The sequence below is a fragment of the Melanerpes formicivorus genome, unplaced genomic scaffold, assembly GCF_026170545.1.
Source record: "Melanerpes formicivorus ecotype bairdi unplaced genomic scaffold, bMelFor1.0.p_v2 SCAF_11, whole genome shotgun sequence".
In the NCBI taxonomy this organism is placed as follows: Eukaryota; Metazoa; Chordata; class Aves; order Piciformes; family Picidae; genus Melanerpes; species Melanerpes formicivorus.
The window spans coordinates 16,284,734-16,306,636 of NW_027142363.1; the positions used below are offsets into that span (position 1 = coordinate 16,284,734).

A 21,903-nucleotide genomic window follows, 5' to 3' on the forward strand; every position below is an offset into this window, starting at 1 on the left:
TTAGTATGCTTTGGGATCAAGGTCATTTACAATCAGCAGGTGTTTCTGTTAAAGGAAGATCCACGAAGACGGGCGGCCAAAAGCTGAAGGAAGGAGTCTTGTATAGATAAGGGCCCTGTTCTGGCTAAAGCCAATGAAACAAGGCTAAAATACTGTAAACACCCAACTTCAAAACAGATGTAGAGGGCCAGGGTGTTTAACTTTTGCTGCATTTTTACTTTATACTGAAGCTACTGAAAACATTTGTGTCTTTGACTGTGTTGGATGTTACCCAGGATTTACTAACCTGAGATCACCTTGCAGTTAATGCACTTACAGCAGCAATCCCAAATCTGTTGTCTCTCTCACTTTGAACAATTAAATCATTTGATTGTTTTAACTTTGTGAACCTGCATCAGTGCAAATCCTTACTGGAACACTGGAAAGAGAGGCAGATGTTAATTTTGTCAAATAGTTCCAGTAAGAGTCCTGAGACTCTGAGCCAGGGAGACATCAGGATCTCACCCATGAGACAACCTTGTCAGGGCGAGCCTGATGACAGAGGAGTCACTGAGGAAAATTTCCACAAAGACAAAAGCAGCAGAGCCAAAGAAATTTGAAGAACAGGTTTAATTCACATTCACAAGCAGGAATAGGTTTAAGTCAAACTATTTTGTTCTGCTTCTTTGTGAAAGGAACATGGTTTTTACAGCGTGTAACTCAGTCCACGTGGCAGAATAAGGGAACAGGAAGGCTCAGTGTGTCCACTGTACTGTGCCATGTGCAGTATCTTTCTAATCCTGTCACTGCCTGCATAAATCTCAGCAAGATGCTGCCCTCAGAGCAGGTTCTTCTGCCAGTTGGCTAATCCCACCTAAATTCATGACAGCCCTCCCATTCGGCAAGCACCCTAATTTTACAAGATGATCTCTTGCCATGCCAAAGTCTCTGCTGAAGCACAGAGCATTGCATTGCCCTCTATTGTCTGCCACCTACTTTACAAACTAAAAGCCAGGTTAAAAAACTACAGAATTAATACTAAACAAAGGTTTTAAATTATTTAGACAGAGAGCATTCATCCCATCTCTGTGACTGCCAGGCTCATGGCTGAAGGGAATAATAGCTAGTCTACATTGGATTTGCGGCTTTGCTACTCCAAAAGCAATCTTTTGAGCCTTGAGAGAGTGAGTAGGATAAAGCAAAAATAAAAGCTGGCACTTTGCTGAGTTTTTAAATGTTAAGGAAGTGTTCAATGCTAAAGAAAGCTTTACTTTCAGTGGGTGAATTAGCCTAGCTTTCAACTAGAAGGCTGCTACATGCTCAAGTGCAATCTGCTACACAGAGCCAGAACCAATCTGATTGTTTATGAATCACTTCTCAAACAGAAAAAGAAAGTAAAGCTGGTAAAGAAATAAGTAAAGCTGCCAGTTTTGCCAGGAATGTATGGCACATCCATGTGGTGGCCTGTATTTATATTGGAAACCACCTGCACTGTTACAGCGTGACCCAGATCCAAAAGATCCTCTAGGCACTGTAAAATTCAGTGCAGCGTATCTAGCTAATGGGGTCCTGCCTGCCCACTGAGCCTTCAGTTCTTTGTTAGATACCTAGCTTCCTTAGACAGTGCAGTCAGTGCCCTAACTCCACCATGATGAATGGGGAATCTCTTCAGAAAATAAGGAAGAAATGCCAAAGTCTGTGGCTCTTCCAGTCGAAAGGTAACATTTTACCCTGGTATATTTGAGGCCTCTCACTGAGGTAGATAGAGCCTTGCTGACTCTTTTATCTTGGAGACAGTGATTTAAGTAGCCAGAGGGTAGTCATTAACTCCATGTCCCCACCTCTCAGGGAAAAAAAAAAAAAGGTAATTTAAAAATAATTTTTAAAACAACTTTTTGGTGAATCAGCAATCTGATCTGGCAAGCCCCACACCCACATCACTGCTAGATTTGACATAAGAAATGGGATGGCAGTGTGCTTCCTGGAGGCTGGAGAAGCCAAGCTGAGGGAGACAAGACCACTTCTGGCAACAGTCTCCAATTTTACTGGATTATAGTGGATAATCACAGAATATCTTTGGTTGTAAGAGACCTACAAGATCATCCAGTCCAACCCTTGGCCCAGCACTGTAAAGTTACCACTAAACCACATCCCTAAGTACCAGGTCCACACACCTTTTCAATACCTCCAGAGATGGTGACTCCTCCACTGCCCTGGGCAGACTGTGTTTGATAACCCTTTCAGTGAAGAAATATTTCCTAATATGCAGCTTAAACCTCTCCTGGTGCATCTTGCATCCATTCCGCTAGTCCTGTAGCTTGTCATGAGGGAGAAGAGGCTGGCCCCCTCCTTGCTCCAACCTCCTTTCTGGTTGCTGTAGAGAGTGACAAGGTCCTCCCTCAGCCTCCTTTTCTCCAGACTGAAAAAACCCAGCTGAGGGTGCTGGGGCCAGGCCCTTCATGAACCTCATTGCCCTTCTTTGGGCACATTCCAGTACTTCTATGTCTTTCTTATAGTGAAAGGCCCAGAACACAATGCTTGAGGTGTGTCCTTGACAGTGCCAAGTACAGGGAGACTATCACCTCGCTGTTCCTGCTGGCCATAATGTTTCTAATACAAGCCAGGACGCCACTGGCCTTCATGGCCACCGGGGCACACTGCTGACTCATATTCAGTCGACTATCAACCAATATCCCCACGTCCCCTTCCAAGCTGCAACTTTCCAAACACACATCCCCAAGACTGTAGCTTACCATGAGGTTGTTATGAGCCAAGTGCAGGACCTGGCTCTTGGCCTCGTTGAATTGTATACAGCTAACCTTAGCCCGTCAATCTAACCTGTCTACATCCCACTGTAAAGCTTCCCTACCCTCTAGCAGATCAACACACCTACCCATCTTGGTGTCATCTACAAAATTACTGAGGGTGCACTCAATCCCTTCATCCAGATCATTAATAAAGATATTAAAGAGGACAGGCTCCAGTACTGAACACCACCTGTGATCTGACACCAGCCAGATTTAACACTGTTCACTAACATTCTTTCAGCCAGGCCATACAGACAGGGTTTTATTCAGTGTGGAGTGTACTTATCCAAGCCTTGCACCATAAGTTTCTGAAGGAGAATGCTGTGGGAGACAGTGTCAAAGGCTCCACTAAAGTCCAGGTAGACAATGTCCATGGCCTTCACCTCATCCACTAGGTGGGTCACCTTGTTGAAACTGCAACAAAGTACTGCTTTCCATCCTGTGCTCACAGCTCTGAAGTTATCTTTGGTTCTGACACCAACCTTATCCCCAGGTAAGGCATAGCCAATAAGCAGCAGCTGACAAAAAGCAGAGAGTGGCCTCTTTCAACTCAGCCACTCAGTGTTCAGGCTGTCTCAGAAGTCAGCACATTAACTCGATGACAGAACCTGAATCCATGGTCAAGAAAGTGTCAGGTTCTTTCCCTTTGCTATTGGTTATTCTGGAGTGAAAGAGTCTCACATCAACTGTCTCCCTTTGAATTGATTATTTAAGTATTCTTTGAGCCAGAAGAACAGAGCACAACTTTGGCAGGTTCGGAGTCAGAACCCATGGCTCGGGAAGGAAAAAGCCTGCACCGATGAATGCTTAATTCTTTCACGTTGCATGTCCTCTGGAAAAAAGGCCTGAAACATATGTCCATTTCTCTCAGGCAAATGCCTTAATCACCCATTTGGAGAGGTCATGTTTGTTCTCTCTGGAGGCCACTGAATATTCAGTTGTGCCACACAGAGATGAGTGATTGCTCAGAGAGAATGATTTTGTTAGCCAGATGAATTTAGCCTGAGCTTTCAAAAATTTTGGCAGACTGTGTGTGCTGCAGTATTCATGGATAGCTCTGGGCTCAGTTTCTGGGTCTCCAGTACAGTGACAGATACAATCTCTGTCTCCCAATCTGGGTCTGTTTTGTTCATTTAATTCGTAAGTCTTTTAGAATGAAAATATCTCGAATTGTGCTGCATGCAGTACATACTGCAATGAGGTCCTGGTGCTAGTTAAGACCTCTGGATTCTAAGGAAGTAACAGTAAATAACTATAGCTACTACTAAGTCCAAAAGGATACTAGAAAGTAAAAGGTCATGAAGGGGAAACATGTAGAAGTGTTGAGCATGGATATTAGATGTAAAAAACTGTACACAAAAGGCAGGAAAAGTACAGTGTCTCTGGGCATCCAGGTTGGAAATGATGGTCTGGAAGAGCTCTTCTGTTGAATTACAAGAGGTAGAAGTGTCCCTGCTGTTTGTGGAGAAGGTGTGTGGTCTTAAAGGGAAGATGAAACACCAGTTTAAAATGTCAGTTCTCTGTGTGGCATGGAAAGTGTACAAATTCTTGGGCACAAGGGAAAAAATGAGCTGAAGGCAACATTTTTATTCCTATTTCCTCATGTATAAAGTGGAGGTTATGTTCTCTATTCACTTCAGCAGTCAACACTGGAAAATTTCTTTGGCCTCTTCAAACAGAAAATGCCCATATTTGAAATTCAGCACCTGTACTTTTCCTTAATTGGATTAATTTTTTTTAAACATAGAATAGAATAGAATTAACCAGGTTGGAAAAGACCTTCGAGATCATCGAGTCCAACCTATCACCCAACACCATCTAATCAACTAAACCATAGCACCAAGGGCCTCATCCAGTCTCTTCCCAAACACCTCCAGTGATGGTGACTCCACCCCCTCCCTGGGCAGCACATTCCAATGGCCAATCTCTCTGTGAAGAACTTCTTTCTAACTTCCAGCTTAAACCTCCCCTGGTGCAGCCTGAGACTGTGTCTTCTTGTTCTGGTGCTGGTTGCCTGGGAGCAGAGACCAACCCCCACCTGGCTACAACCCCCTTCAGGGAGTTGTAGAGAGCAAGAAGGTCTCCTCTGAGCCTCCTCTTCTCCAGGTTAAGCCACCCTAGCTCTCTTAGCCTCTCCTCACAGGGTTTGTGCTCCAGACCCCTCACCCGCTTTGTTGCCCTTCTCTGGGGCAACATCAACATGGGAGTGACTTGTCAGAGATGTTTTTTCGATGGCCTCTGCCTTTCTCAGGTGCTTCTGCAGTGAACAGCTGTGATTTTAAATATTTTTTTTTTTCCAAAATGGAAACAATTGTAGTGAAAATTTCTAGGAGAAAAATAATTTCTACTTAGCAGCAGTATTAAAGTCCTTGAATCGGGCCACATTCTGCTGCCAATGCAGTTTTGGGGACAGTTGGAAAATACTTTGAGCAGCAGGGAAGACCAGCTATTACCACCACACAGACTCTTGATGGTGTGAATATTGTGGGTTATTTTCCCTTGATTGTTTATGGCCTATTTGCAGTATAATCACACCAAATCAAGTTATAACATGGCACCTTTTTCATGTTCTTTTTCTTTTCTTTCTCTTTCTTTAAAGGAAAGTAGAATCTACCCTATCTTTTTTTTTTTATTTACTGTAGCTCTTTCTAAAAGCTTAGGAATTTTAAGGCACTAAGCAAGGATGATCTTTTCTCCAAGGCATTCATAACTGAAGAAGAGACAAGGTGACTAGGAAAAAATATTAGGCAAGTTATTTACAATTTCTGTACGCTTGCACTAGCTGTATTGTTGCAAACACAGCAAAAAAAGGATTCCCTGCCCCCTGCTCTCTTGGCGCCAGCAATCAAGACAGAATAGCAGAGCACGCCCACAGGGGCACAAAACTTGCCTCACTCACAACAACTGCTGGAGGGTTTACTGCCTTACAGTTAAGAGGTCTGGGGGAGATACTGACTTAACCCAGGGGAAACACCCGTGGACAGTTTAGCATGAATCTGGACAGCCAGAGCAAACCATCTCCACCTTGCCCGAGCTGAAGCTCAGCTGTTAGCACTAGGTCCAGGAATACTGTTAGATACTGTGGGGTCAAATATTACCAGTCCCTTATGGACTTGCACTTTGTTCTAGCAAGGCATAATGCATACTGACCATGAGGAGGAAAACGTGTGGCCCTGGCCCTCAGCAGCCAGCCTGCAGATTGCCCTGCTGAACTGCGTGGATTTCAGCCAAATTAGAAGAACCAGCACTTGTGCCTCAGGGGCTGGACAACCCCTTCCTGCAAAGCCATATCCCTGGGAGGTGATTTGGGAGCCTTCACACTTCTAATTTATAATAAAGGGAGATCAGGGGGTGTGCAAATCTTTCGCTTTAGCCACTAAGACAGGCTTAAACAGTATTTACTTTCCAAGAGGTCCTTCAACATACACAAGCAGATTTACCATTGTACACCTCACAGCATAAAAACCAGGGGAGAACCTCAGCTAAAGTAAATGCAGTAAGACCCATCCTGTTTTCATGAAAAGACAAAAGTAAAAGGGAGAAATTGAGAAATGCTCTCAGTCACTACTCAGAATAAGAGATGATGGAAAATGTGTTTAAAGAAAAGTCAGTTCAATGGGCTGCCAGCTCCCTTTCTGTGCAGCTGGCCAGCTTTTCCTTGTTCACTCCTCAGGATAGTCCTCTGGGACCTGTGTCAGGAGATGGGGTGACTACATATAGTTTAAAAGGATAATGACTAGAGAGCAAGAGAATACAAGGGATGTGAGCTCAGGGATATACCCAAATTCATCATCACTAAACCTAGACCATGAATATGCAGGAAACTATGGTGGGGGCTTGGTACAGTGCCAGTACTGGCAGCCATTACTCCCACTGCTGAAGATCCCAGTCCCAAGATGTTGGTCAAAGTTAATAAACTCTATCTTACAACATTACTCATTTACACAGGGCCCCAAGTATCAATGGTATGTAAGGATGCTTACAAATGACAGCCTCTGCTTAGCAAGCAGTTAGTTTCTATTGTAGGCATTAATGGGAAAATCACTCACCACCCACTGGTCAGGGCAGAAGCTACTTCTGTCTAACAGACAGACAATCTGCCTTGGCCTTACTTTTAGGTTCCCATAATATACTGGGAATGGAGGTATTGAAGGCTCAGTCACGGGCGGATTCATGGAGAAAGTGGGCAATCAGGTCACACCTCTCTTTGCTCCACAGTTTACCTCCTACAAATGCATCCCTGACTGTTAATCTGTTGCAAACAGCTGCTCCTTTACCCCATAGCAAGCTAGTTAATATTCCATAATGCACATTACCTTCTGATGTATCCTGTTACTGAATTGATAAAGGAGTCAGAAGAACAGGGAATCGCTGTCACGTCTCATTTCCCCTACAATTCTCCTTTATGGCCAGTAAAGAAACTAAATGGCAAATGGCAACTAACAGGAGATGACAGAGCCTTGAACACTGCTGCTGAACTGCTCACTGCAGCTGTTCCCAGTATAAATGATACAGTCCATTTTCTTAGTGAAAAATCCCCTGTGCTGAACCAATACCAGCAGGATGCTTTGAACACCTCAGTGTGGCATCCAGGAGATCAGGTGACATTTTGACACCCATCGCTTAGAAAATGCTGGATCACTCTGCAGCACTTTTGAGGGAAAGGAACCTGTGCAACTGGGGATACTGTGGGAGAGGAATTAATCACCACTAAGGCTTGGACAAGTCTCAGGTCTTCTTTCTCTAGGAACTGTTGAAATCCTGGACAAATCAGTGAAAGCTGTCATTCAGCCTGCAAACTATGGAAATTAGCCATCTAGAAAGTACACTAAGCATTCCCTGGACAGGTAGTAATAAACCAGACTGATTTTAATTGGTATTCTGTGTCTAGCAGTCCCAGGTTACTCCAGTAACTTTTCAGAAATTACTAGTGAACTTCAGTGGAAGAAAAAGCTCCCATAGAACAGAATAGAATTAGAATAGAATAGAATAGAATAGAATAGAATAGAATAGAATAGAATAGAATAGAATAGAATAGAATAGAATAGAATAGAATAGAATAGAATAGAAAGAATAGTTTTCTCAGCACTACTCTCAGACTTTGACAGCTTTTATATATATGTTTTATGTATATATTAAAAGGGAAGTATGGTCTAAGAGTTGTGTATAGGGAGATATTGGGCTTGTGTATAGGGAGATGGTTGGACTTGATGATCTTAAGGTTTTTTCCAACCAGATGATTCTATGGTTCTATTGATGAGCAGCAGTTTCAACCAAGAGCTGACTTTTCTAATGTGCTTCAGGCTGAAATCTCTGAAAAGCAAAAATGCTCACTTGGAAGCTATCTTCACAGGCCAGATCAGCAGGCAGCAATTAGTTTCTCAGGCACTCACTCTTCTTCCCATCTTCGTGATGGATATTTCATCTAAGGTTATGCTCTCCTACCCTCGCCTTCTCTTCACCACTCTGCCTCTCTTTCCAGCAAGGCTATGATCTGTCACAGACTCTCAGTGGACAAGACCTATACATCCCATCACAACACTGTCATAGGCAGTTACTTTAGACAGGCCAGGATGAAAAGAACTTTGGAAGGGAGAGAAGCTGTCATGCTTCAGGGCATAGACTTGAACTCTAACCAAGGAAGAGAGATAAAGGCAGGCTTTGGGCCAGACAGGGGAAATTTTACCAAGGGCAGGTTATTCCATAATTACCCGCTTAAACTTCCTTCATACCTTCTAAGATCTCATTCTGGCCAACATCAGAGAAAGAAGGGGTGGATAACTGGTCTGATCAAGGAGGGGAATGAGTTTCTTCATTCTTCTTGCCAGTGCACTGAGTTTATAACAGTTTTTGAAACCACAATAGAATCCCTTTCCAAGCATAACCCTTGCGCTACCAGTGATAGCCAAAACTCTTTCCCCTAGCCCTGTCCTTCACACTTCCACAAGCAATACAGAGAGAAACCAGTATAAAGCCAGGTCAAGATGATAGGAACAAAGCCTTGAAGACTGCTCTTAGATACCAGCTTTACTTCAACAGAGGAGGAAATTTTCAAAGAGGTGAACTCTTTCTGTCTTTCTCTCAGGCAGGAGTCTCCTGGGAGGAGAAGAAAACAGCTTTCATTTTAGCGAGTCATGATATTTATGGCCCTTTTATGGATTTTGTTTGAAAATATTAAAGTAGATGGACTTAAATCTGTTTCAAAAGGGAGGAGATGGGGAGACACAGAGCTTATGAAGGGCATGGGGGTCTGAATCATCTGTCCACGTCCAAGAGAAAATCAAACCCCTTCTTTGTTTTAATATGGACCCCTTCTGCCAGTCGTGAGGATAATGTCTGACCTATCCTTGCATAGACCTCTTTATCCCTAATGAGTTACAAATTTCACATGTACACTAGCACCATGAACACTCACCTTGGGATGAAACATGCCGGCTATCCAATTATGCAACTGCAGCACCAAGCAACAGTTCAGGTGCGATTGCTCCCAGGAAGCAGACTTTCAGATCACGTTTCCTGCAGAACTGAAAGCTTTATACTGTATTCCTGAGGGGCAACTGTCAGCTTCTCCTTGCTCACATACCAGAGTCTCATGTGGGCTTTTATCCACCCTATTTGTGGTATCTGTTCGGCAATTGAGGTTGCACCCTTTCGAGGGCCTCCTGCTTTTCCTATGTGGAATCTCCTCTGACCCTTTGCCTCTAGGCAATGCTTTTGATCCAATTCACAGACCAAGGAGCACATGCCTTGCAAAATTATTGAGGGAGGGAAGTTTAAGTTGAAGAACTGAGGTTTGCATTTAGTTTTGAATGGAGTTAGGCCTGTGGACATTTTATCTGCTCTGGAAATGAACCTTCATAGGTTATGACAGCTACCAGGACTTTTCTGTGAGCAAAATGCACAAAGCTTGCCGTTAATTGGTAGTTTTGTAGAGGCTGTGGCGGCTTCAAGCGGCTCTGCTCTCAAGCAAGGAGGGAGAGATGTTCTGCCAAACTAACGACAGCTTTTGGCTGAATCTGAGTTTAATATAGATCAAATTGCTGAGATGGTTCATGAAGTTACACAATGTTTAATGCCAGCTGGTGTGTGCTGCATTTTTCTTTGCTATTGTACCCTGCAACAATCAAGTTGAGAGATAATAAATAGGCAAATGGCTAAAATTAGGTGTGTTCAGGACATGACCTGAAGCATACAGCTGCCTGGCCAGTTTTAAAGAGTGTGTGTCACCATGGTCATTTTCTAATATCCATCAGAAGTCTAGAAAGACTCTTAAGACACTGAGCTCCATTAGATGCTTTTGGTAGTCAGGTGCTATAAAAATTATCAGTTCTTTTAAAATTACGATGCTATAAAATGTTCAATTCCTATTCTCAGCCTCTACTCTGCTCTTGTGAGACCCCACCTGGAGCACTGCATCCAGTTCTAGTACACCCAGCATAGGGATGACATTGAACTGCTGGAGTGGGTCCAGAAGAGGGCCATGAAGATGATCAGAAAGGTGGAGCACCTCTCCTGTGGGGACAGGCTGTGAGTCTTGGGGCTGTTCAGCCTGGAGAACAGAAGGCTCCAGGGAGACCTTACAGCAGCCTTCCAGCACCTGAAAGGGGCCTACAAGAAAGCCAGGAAGGGACTTTTCACAAGGGCTTGTAGTGATAGAATGCAAGGGAATGGATTAAAGTCTGAGGAGGGTAGATTTAGACTGGGTATTGGGAAGAAATTCTTTACAGTGAGGGTGGCGAGACTCTGGAACAAATTTCCCAGGGCAGTCGTGAATACCCCCCTCCCTGGAGGTGTTCAAGGCCAGGCTGGATGAGGCCTTGAGGAACCTGGTTTAGTGGAGGGTATTCCTGCCCATGGCAGGGGGGTTGGAACTAGATGATCTTTAAGGTCCCCTCCAACCCAAACCATTCTATGAATCTATGAAATGTTTTTGTCTCCTCATTAGTACCACCTACTTCTTGGCTCAAGCCTATGCCCACCCACACGCCCTTCTGACTGGAGTCATCCCTCCTTTAATGGTTACTTGTGCAGAGTCTTTGGTGAGTTGGAATCAGTTTTTAAGATTTATTGATCTGGCCTTGTCCATTCTGTGGTGTGTTCTTTGGTTTAATTTAATGACTGTAAAGCATTCAGGCATGTTGGCATGAAAGGTGCACTGAAAAAAAAAAAGTGATTGATTGATTGATTGATTGATTGACTATATAGAGACATTGTTCTCTCCACAGTTAACAATGAAGCTAGTTTTCCATTATACCCATTTGTGACTTCCAGGGCATAAATAACTAAAAGTAAACAATCTGCCTGTGGGTATGCATCACATGAAGAAGCAGTTACACTTTTATGTAAGGCTTAAATTTGTCTATTTTTAAAGACACATGCAAATAAAAATCTTTGAAACACATTTCAGAGGGGAAGGTTCAAAGCACAGACACAATGTCCCTTCTCCTGTGCTCTAAGACACCTTTCACATCACCACACCTGGATATCTTGGCACAGACATCCCAACATTTACTTTAACCTGTTGATCCCTGAACCAAATTCATATTATTGCCTGCTTTTGTAAGTCACAAATAACGTTTTCCCTTTGTGTCTGTGTGCACACACCCTGTGGCAGGAGAACAGCAGTCACAGGAAAACAGAAAGCTCAGGAGCTTATGAATGGCTGTAACAGGAATAGATGGAAAACATGAAATCAGCTCCTGCATACACTGAACTGCACCAAAGAACAAAAGGCTGCCTAAAAAAACCTAACATTTAAAAGGCTTGGATTCTTCCACATCCAAAAAATTTATGTTCCTTGTGGCAGTCAAAATAACAGACGGTTCATTTAACATAATCTAAATCCATGTACTTTGAACCTCTCATTTTTTCACATATAACAAATCTTCCTGGCATTTAAATTATTGCTCCTGGGCAAATAAGTTAGCACCTTGCCAAGATGACTGGGGCAATTCACACACCATTTAGAGCTATGCTCCCACCTGTGTATGTATTACACATAGTTCCAGTTTGGGAAGTTCTCCTCACAATTAGAACAACCAGAGGTCTAACCCACTTCCATGTTTCTAAATAACAAGTGAAATTCCAGAGAACAGAGAGGTAGCTCTCAATGAGATTTTGCTGGAGTACATGAGCATGCAGTGTGTTTCCAAGCCCTAGAATATATTAATCACATGCTTTCTGCATCTCTGTTGGATTGTCAATAAATTTAGAAAGGTCATGGATACTGTGTTTTCATGTTGTAATGTCTATATTGAATGCATTCGAGCTAAACCCTTTAAGGAAAAGCAGGTAATGCAACATGACCATCTCCAAGTAAAATTTTTGTCTCATAATTCATCTAGCTCTCCCTTACATCTAATGCATAAGCATTTCTCAAGGAGATATAAAAGAAGGAAATGGTGTTAAACTCCTTTTGAAATTATCCAGTCTAAACAAGTGCCACATGCAGTAAATCAAATTGCCCTGAAAATCCTAGCTGGGGGAAATGGGCCATGGCCCCACACTTAGCAGTATTGCAGTGCAGAATGCAGCTGTTACACCAGGAATAACTTATTTCTGCCACATTTCTGCTTCCTTCCAAACTTGCTTTTGCCATGCTGAATTCCCAGTCTAGCACAGATGTCATATCCTCTATGTCCCTCTAATGCCTCATGCTTTCCATTTCTCACAGCCCCCTTCACATGCCTCACAAACCTGCAATTTCTATGAATCCCACCATCTCCTTCCTTTTCACAGAGGCTGCCCCATAACCTTTCCTCAGATTTTTATACATGGCTTACATACACATCTTCCTGTTTCTGTCCGGTGCAGGTCCCCTTCTTAATTTGCCTATTGTCTTCAGATCTCTTTTTGAACACTTCTCTCCTAGCTTTTCAGCTTTCATCACTTTCTTCTTTCTGAACTTCAGACCAACATGAAATGGGTTTCTGTCCCATGTATCCTTAACCTCTTTGCTTCCCACATACTCTGTTCAAAGGACTTTTAAGAAAGAGAGGAGTAGAAATGAGAGGCTGACTGTGAAAAAACACAGGACTTTATGAGACTGAGCAGTAAGATGACAGATGAAAGTCAAGGCTCCTAAGTGTAAAGCATTACATGTGAGAAAACTTAACATATAAAATAATGATTTTGGAGCTGACTATTGCCATCCAGCAACAAGATTTTGTGGATGTAATAAACAGTTTCATGACAATATTGCCTTGCTGCTCAGCAACAGGGGGGGCAAAAAGCATGCACACTGTTAGGAGTTAATAAGGAAGGAACAGAAAACAGGAAAAGAAGAATGTCATTATGCTACAGGAGAAATCCTTGCCACACCTTCACCCTGAATACTGTGTGGGCATTCAGCCTCTCATCTCAAACATGACAAAGCAGAACTGGAAAAGGTTCAGAGAAGAACAGTCAGGATAATCAGAGACATGGAGCAGCTCCCATATGAGGAATGAGTAACTCAGGCTGAAAAACAGGGCTAAGGATGGGGCATAATGATAGAGGAGGATAAAATCTTGATGGCATGTAATACTAACTAAAGATTATTTTGTCATTGAAGGAGGCTAGTGGGCAGCAGATTCAGAACTGATAGAAAGGAGACAGCTTAGCATTCAGTGTAGAGTAAGTTGTGGGTCTTCTTGCCACAAGAGATCATGGAGGCTAGCAGGTACAAGGCTATAATGGCTATAATTCAGAAATGACTAGGCTCAGAAATGACTAGGCACCTCCACAGAAAGAGAATCTATCAAGGGCTATTAAATACAACAATATCACATCTGGCTCGGGAAGTCCTTGAGTTGCAAATGATTGGAAGCTGGAAGATCATGCTGGGGAAATATCCCTTATATCACTGCTCTTATATTCTTCCCTAGGTATTCACTGTTGTTCTTTGTCAGAGACAGGATATTGAGCCAGATGGACCTTTGTCCTGACCCCGCAGAGCCTTTCCGATGTTCCTGTGTTTATATTCTTAACCGGCGGTATGGATGCTCCTTGCACTTTCACCTTCCACTACACAATGCCAAAAACCCCCTCCTGCCTACAGCATCAAACTGAGGCTGAGGAAAAAAATATCGGTCCCAGCACCTCTTTGTTGAAAAAATGCTTCCTAGATAAATTTGAGTACTTACCTACTCTTTTAATCTAGTGTCAGACCAGTGTCATTGCTGAAAACCCATTCACTCTGAAGCTCTGGTCACCTGAAACAATTGTGCAACCTCTCCTCTTGCACCGATTCCCTATCTCTTTCTAAATGTTCATCTTAAAACCTGACTTTCTAGCCTGCCTTCAACCTCTCCATTTCTGTCTCTCCTGGTTATTGGTCTTATGACTGAATGCTTTAATATTTTCACCATGCAAGGTCTTTATGTCACTGTTTCATGTAATTTATACCTGTGAGCTGGAGCCCTTCCCATCTCGCTTTCAAGCACAGGCCATACACGGAACGGAGAATAAAATGATCCCCACCCCCTTATTGCTTTGGGGGTTTGGCTTTATTAACAAGGATATAAGCAATAAGAAAATAAAGTTCAGCTATTTCTAAGGCTTCTCCCTCATGACTGCTCAGCCAGTATCTTAAATGCCCTCTCCCCAGCAAACCATTTTTATCTCCCTTTTACAAAAGTGAACTAATAAGCCACCTACCTCAGTGAGTCAGCAGAACCCACTTAACCCTTTCCCAGAAGGGTCAAAACTGGCTATCAGGGTTGTTTGGCTCAGGCTTGTTATAGAACCATATTCTGCCCCTCGGTCTTGAATAATTTATCTGTGCAGCAAACCTAGATTACTGTTTAAATCAAAATGCTACCCAAACAAAGGCTGTGCTATACAGTGCAAAATGAAACCAATTACTACATCATATGATGCTCATCTTTTACAGTGTAAGATGCCCCCTACAGTACTGTAGAGGACAGACATTTCTGTTGAGAATAGTAACCAGCCATAGGACCTCAAGAGAGAGGTTTTTCAAAGGGAGCCAGCCTTTGATTAAAAAAAAGAGAAAAAAGGTAAATTCAGTGCCAGAAGGTATTGCACACTTCTGCTTTGATCCATCAAAACTTAAGACCTTTTCTAGACTGAAACTGAAGCAAGCTCCAAACATGCGCGTGCAGAGTTGTTTTCTACAGAGCAGCTTTACCAGGGATGAAGAACAGAGGAAAATGCCTATCCTAGCACTCAATGCACAAATCAACATAGGAGTCTCAGGATGTGGATCAAAGCCTGGGAGTCCACAACTTTAAAATACACAACTCACAGAAGTATGCAGAAACAAGAGATGCACTGTAATATGTATTTCGTTGTCGTGGAAGTGTGTTATAAGCCTTATAGCATCTCTGGATACCTGGAGTGTTAACCAGACCATGTTCCTTATGTGCTTCAAAAGTGGAATCTGAGTTTACTTTAAAAAACAAAAAAAGAACACACAAGTGAAATATGTTCTTTCCCTTATTTTTCTGCCTGTTATTGTTCAATCACTCGGCTTTGAGACTCCATTTACCTGACAGTAAGTATCTCTCATTTACTCTTGTCCTGCCTATTGGGAAGAGTCATCTTTATCTTTAGAGAAGCAGGGATAATGTCTAATCAGTGACTTATAGTCGAGAGAAATTATTCCAAGCTTAGGAAAATCGGTAGCTGCATTTTGTTATCAGTAACCATTATTTAGATAGCATTGCTGATGTGCATGGCACCATACAGACAAGGACAAAGTCCAGTCCCTTGCCCTGGGGAGCTTGCTATCTATACTATAAAACTGACATAGGGAGAGGTGCTACCATAATAGTAATGAGCTCTAAGCATCACAGTGGGAGGGAGAAGAGATGACAAAAAACAGACAAAATTTCCTGTGAGACAGCAATACTGCATCATCCCTTCGCTGCTGTTTACACTCAGCTATGCCAGAGGATTTGGATGTTTCAAAATACAGTCTGTGCAAAAGAGGGAACACAGAATTTCAGAGTAGAAATCAGGAGAAACTGTCATGTTAAGGGTGTTTATAAGAGAGTTGAAGGATGTAGACTGGTGACAAAGAGTTACAGAATACAGAATTAACCAAGTTGGAAAAGACCTTTGAGATCATCAAGTCCAACCTATCACCCAACACCATCTAATCAACTAAACCATGGCACCAAGTGCCTCATCCAATCCCTTTTCCAACACCTCCAGGAATGGGGACTCCACCACCTCCCTGGGCAGCACATTCCAATGGCCAATCTCTCTTTCTGGGAAGAATTTCTTCCTAATATCTGCCTAAACCTCCCCTGGCACAGCTTGAGACTGTGTCCTCTTGTTCTGGTACTGGGTTGCCTGGGAGAAGAGACCAGCCCCCACCTGGCTACAACCTCCCTTCAGGTAGTTGTAGAGAGCAAGAAGGTCTCCCCTGAGCCTCCTCTTCTCCAGGCTAAGCAACCCCAGCTCCCTCAGCCTCTCCTCACAGGGCTGTGCTCCAAACCTCTCCCCAGCTTTGTTGCCCTTCTCTGGACATGTTCAAGTGTCTCAAGATCTTTCCTAAATTGAGGGGCCCAGAACTGGACACAAAGTGTGGCCTAACCAGGGCTGAGTACAGGGCAGAATGACCTCCCTGCTCCTGCCAGCCACAGTATTTCTGATGCAGGCCAGGATGCCACTGGCCTTCTTGGCCACCTAGACACACTGCTGGCTCATGTTCAGCCTACTGTGAACCAGTACCCCCAGGTTCCTCTCTGCCTGGCTGCTCTCCAGCCACCCTGCCCCCAGTCTGTAGCACTGCCTGGGGTTGTTGTGGCCAATGTGTAGAACCTGGCACTTAGATGTGTTCAATCTCATGCCCCTGGACTCTGCCCATCTGTCCAGCCTGGCAAGGTCTCTCTATAAGCCACAGAAGTCATGCTGTGGCAGGCCTGGCACATCACATCACACAAGCTCACAAGGCTCCATAGGGTGTGGAAAGACTCAAGGCTCTTAACTTGGTGTACTCAGTTCAGATGGAGCCTGTGCTCCTTCCAGTCACTCTGAAAAGTGGGCTTTGAATCTCATGATACGAACAACATATTAAGTGTAACACACAACTAAACCTACCATCTTCTAAAAACAAGCTTCCAAGTATCATATTCAGCTGGTGTATAATTTGTTCTTACGTGCATGGTGCCTTGTACCAATGCTTCAGTTATACATTGTTTTATAATGAGGTCAGTTTGTGTATTGCTCATTTAAGTTAATCACGTTGAAAAGTAATGTATGGCAATCTGACTAGAGACGTAAAAGCAGAATTAGCTGAGCTGTATACATAAAACAAACTTCATAATTTAACACTAATCCTAACCCTATCCATAACTCCACTTCTATGACTACACCAGAACATGATTTTTAGGTGGCTCTTAATATTACTGCATTTTCCCTTTTTGACCCAGAGTTATTAGCAGGAACCAACCAAAGTGGAGCAGGGATGACTCCACCTAATAGAAAGCAACGGTACCACAGGAATGCATTCGTTACTGCATTGAGCTTCTAAACAGAGGCATCTGCTTTTTTCTAGTATTTCACTTTGTTTCTGCTACTTAGTGAAGTGAAACAGTACAGGTATTCCCTTGAACTCTCTTATTTCTGTAGACATTCATAAGACTTGTGCAGAAAATGAAGCCTACCTGGCAATATCTTCTCAGTGGTATAAAGTAAAACTGATTAGAAGAAGCACATTCTTCAAGTTCTTAGAGAAGGCAGTTGGCTTCTTCCATTTATGATCAAAAAGGTCCTAGAAAAAATATGTCCAGTCTTTAATGAGACTACAAAATTGAAATAACCAAGATGGGATGTGATTGGTCTTTTGAATTGAAGTGCCACCATTACGTGCCTTTGCTGCTGAAACATCATCTGGCTCCTAATGACTTCTAACATTGTGTTCCTACATACATTGATCATTTAATACTAGCATCTTCTTTCTGACAAACCACAAACACTTCCAAAACTTGACCTCTTCCCTTTATCGCTTTTGATTAAGAAAAGAACTATCTGCAGGAAATGCCCTGCAAACCACAAAGGATTATCAGAAATATAATGATGAGTGATTCAGGAACTCTGTGGCTCTGCTTGTGTTCCTATAATCTGATCTTGGTCACTCTTCCCTTCTCCGCCGAAGCTTTTCCGTAGTTTCTTCTAGCCGGCTTCTCCAAGCAGCGATAATGGCATCATCATCCTGCTCTTCTTCCGCTTCTTTACGCATGCTTCGCCTGTACTGAAAGAGCTGTCTAGATGCAAATCTTTCTTCACTTTGCTCCACTTTTGCCTCCTTCTTTCCATCCTCTTCAGACTTTGAAAAACTCTGGGTAAACTTCCTCTTAGCTCCAAATTCTGACATGTCTGACCTGGCTTCCTCCTCACATGCCTCCACATGGTGAGATCTAACTCGACTCCGTGTAGCTGTTTCATGGGAATCAGAGTCAAAGGATGGTTCAGGTGTTTGGCTGAAAACATTCATCTCTGGGCTCTTTTCTCTGGAACTTGTTGTCTCACTAACCCTTGACCTTGTGAACTTATACATCTTTTTGTCTTCTTTTGCAGAAGCAGAAGAAAATCTTGACATGGTTCTCAGTGAATCTCCTTTTGACTCATAGGAAGAGCACCTGTCTAGCTCTTCTCTCTGGGTTCTGGAGAATCTGTAACTGGATGTTTCAGAATCCACCTCTCTAACTTTGGATGATCTACTGTATTTCTCCCTAGCCTGTTCACTTTGATCATAATACAACAGCGGTTCTCTTTCCGCTTTCAGGCCACTGAGCCACCTGGTAATATCAGTCTCTGTGTCTGACTTCAGCGCACCTGTGCTTGCAGGCTGAGTGGACAGGTCAAAATTTGCATCAGTTCTGTCAAGATCCCCATGCAAGGGGTGCCTGGGGCTGTTTGCGGTACCCTCACTGTCATCTTCAATTTCATTTTCCTCTCCTTTGGTCACCTTTTTCTTAAATAAAGTGCTGCGTTTATTGTCGCTGATCACCTTTTCAACTTGATAATCTGTCATTTTCTCTCTCATTTCCATTTGCATCTCCTTCTCCTTCCTCCTGAGTTTCTTCAGGTCAACCTCATCAGCAAAGAGGCTGTGAAGCGGCTTGCTTGTCTGTGTTATCTTTGCGTTTGAACTAGTCCTTTCTGTCCTTGTGCTCATTGAGCTATTGCAAGACAGGACAGATTGAGACTCGATCTTGTGCACGTCCTGCCGGCGAAGCTGAGAGGAGGCAAGAGATGAGCCACTCTGAGCACTGAGAAGAGAAACCTTGTCATCATCTACACGCCTGCCAGGGTCTCCTGACATTACACTGGAGCCCATTGCAGATGACGGACGGGACAGCATCATGATCTCATTTTGCTTTTGAGCAATGGTTTCGCTGACCACATTGGCAATCCAGTTCTGAATACTTGCCATGGATATTGTATCACCTGGGCCAACTGGGAGATTGGGAAGTGGTATATTTGGCATCTGAGGCTGCATTTCCCCCATGCTGCTCCTGGTCTGTGATAAAGATGAATGATTTGTCTGCATGCTCAGCGAAGAAGCTGCATCCTCGGCACCGCCTGCCGAAGGCGCTGAGGCCCAGAAAGCTGAGAGTGGGATACTCCCACTCACAGTGCTGTCTGTCTCCCAGCTGCACATGGACTGGCTTTCTTCTAAGATTTTCTTTGAACGTTCAAGGAGCTCTACACGTCTCTGCTTCTTTTTAGCTGAAGCAGAATCCTCAGTTTTGGCAAACTCCATAAATTCCTCCTTGCTTTCAGTGCCCACCTTCTTCTGCCGCTTCATTTTCCAAGCCTGGTAAGCAGTCAGGTTAATATCTGACAAACTCTTCCCTTCTGTCCCTTCCCCACCTGCCTGGCTGCCATCTTCCGCTGGAGATGGTGCAGAAGATGATGATGATTCCAAATCTTTTTTGTGAAAGCCAAACTGGATCCTTTTGACCTTCCACCTTTCTAGAGGAGTCAATTTGTCTTTGTTCTTCTGGCAGAAATTGTAAAAGGAGCTACTGTCTGAAAACACACTCTCCTCATCCACATCCCTCTCCTTTCTTCCTGTTTCTGGGGATTGTCTCTCCCCACAATTTTTATTCTTAGAATGATACCTCTGAGCAGCTTCCTTCTCAATCTCCAGAAGCCTCTGGTTCCACATGTCCCAGGTGCTCTCTGAAGACACAGAGCCTGCACGGCTCCTCCTCATCCTGCTAAAGCTACTGGCTTCCAGCTGTTTTTTTAGGGTTCGGATCTCAAAACTGCTCACACTCTCAACATCACTGAATTCACCTGATGGGTAAGGTCTTCCTCCCATGCTGGAATCTGAATCATCCTCCCTGGGTGGCCCCTCCATTTGGTATTTCTCATTTCTGCGCTGCCAGTCATGGATCCTCTGTTCCACATCCTCCTCAGATTGTTCTCCTTCCTGATCCAGAATCTTTGGAGATACTCTTCTGTGGTTAACTCCTGTTTCTTTTGCAGGCAGGCCTTGTTTCTTCCTCCATTCTTCATACAATTGTTCCTCTTCCTCCTCACTGATAAGGGTGGAGTGTTTGGAAACCCAGCTACTTTTTCCCACTGATGAAGAGCTTCTAAAACTACCCAGCAGGCTGCTAGCATCCTCCTCTTCTGCTGTGATGGAGTGGGCTTTGGCTCCCGTAATGCTTTCTGAGTCACCAGCTCCAGACATCTGGGAAGAAGGCCCTGCATGGACAACAGGACTCTGACTAGGAGTGACTTCATCATCTCCAGTATGTTCCAACTCTCGTTCCTCCAACAGCTGCTCGTTGAGCTCTCTTAGCTGTTTGAGAAAGCCATCGTTGGGGTAGATGGCACGCTTCTTTCTCAGAGTCATCAGGGCCTCCAGAATGGTCATATGGTGGTAGATCATCAGGTAAGCAGCCACCAGCACAGCTGAGCGACTGATGCCCATTTCACTGCTGACAAGGATTTTGCCTACAGAGATTGAATACAAAAGAAATTAGCTATTTCAAACAGCAGAGAGAGGTTTCTCTGGCATGTAGCACAAAAGCATTCTCTGAATAATGTTAAGAATTAGAGAGAATATGTGTTTCAGTGACTGAAATCAACACTAGATATTTGTTAGCTTTATCACAGTAATACTCTAGATACATAGGAATAAAAAGCACATTACTTTCAAAAGCTGTGGGCAGGCACAAATAAAACCCAATCTAAATAATCTTGTTATTTTCACCTATTCACTTAACTTCCCCAAATAATCCAAAAGCTTATAATAGCTATTGGAAAGATAAGTGATGCACTATTCTTGACTTGCTGGCTGACTTTAGGGTAAAGCATTTAAACTTTCCAGGCTTCAGTTTCCCCACAGATAAAAAAAGGCAATCTTAGCATTAGCCTCCAGGAAAGTAGTGGGAGGATAAACAAATAACTTAATTTTTCACAAGGCACAATGTAGGACTTACACAATTTTGCATTAATTTGATTTAATTTCTGCCAGAATCCAGATCTGCTGTGTTGCAAGGCACACTCAAACAGTTACATACAGGCCGGCTGGAGTCACAGTGTACCTCAGAACAGCAGAACAAAGCAACTAGCAGAAGAGAGCTGATTTTGACTGACAAATTGATGCACAGCTGCTTCACTGGTAGGACTCACTGTTCTGTAAACAGCGACTGCAAGAGCTAGAATCAAAGCTGAGGATCTCCATTATTTCATGGTAGGATTTACACAGAAACCATCTCTTGCAGAAAAGCCTGCAGTGTGCCCAGGCATCCAAGATGGCCAATGGCATCCTGGCCTGCATCAAGAACAGTGTGGCCAGCAGGAGCAGGGAGGTAATTCTGCGCCTGTACACTGCACTGGTTAGGCCACACCTCGAGTACTGTGTCCAGTTCTGGGCCCCTCAGTTTAGGAAGGAGGTTGACTTGCTGGAGCAAGTCCAGAGAAGGGCAACAAAGTTGGTAAGGGGTTTGGAACACAAGCCCTATGAGGAGAGGCTGAGGGAGTTGGGGTTGCTTAGCCTGGAGAAGAGGAGACTCAGGGGTGACCTTATTGCTCTCTACAACTACCTGAAGGGAGGTTGTAGACAGGTGGTTGTTGGTCTCTTCTCCCAGGCAGCCAGGACCAGAACAAGAGGACACAGTCTCAGGCTGCACCAGGGGAGGTTTAG

General features: G+C 43.6%; 1 protein-coding gene across 2 annotated transcripts in view; it reads right to left on the reverse strand.

Moving 5' to 3' along the window:
• Positions 1-609: 609 nt before the first annotated feature.
• Positions 610-21,903, reverse strand: part of STYXL2 (serine/threonine/tyrosine interacting like 2) — a 62,061-nt gene continuing 40,767 nt past the window's right edge. For both annotated transcript variants that reach the window (XM_068144679.1, XM_068144678.1), the window contains exon 6: positions 610-20,708. In XM_068144679.1, coding sequence (XP_068000780.1) covers positions 17,869-20,708 — 2,840 coding nt within the window. In that variant the 3' untranslated portion in view covers positions 610-17,868. The remainder of the gene's footprint in view (positions 20,709-21,903) is intronic.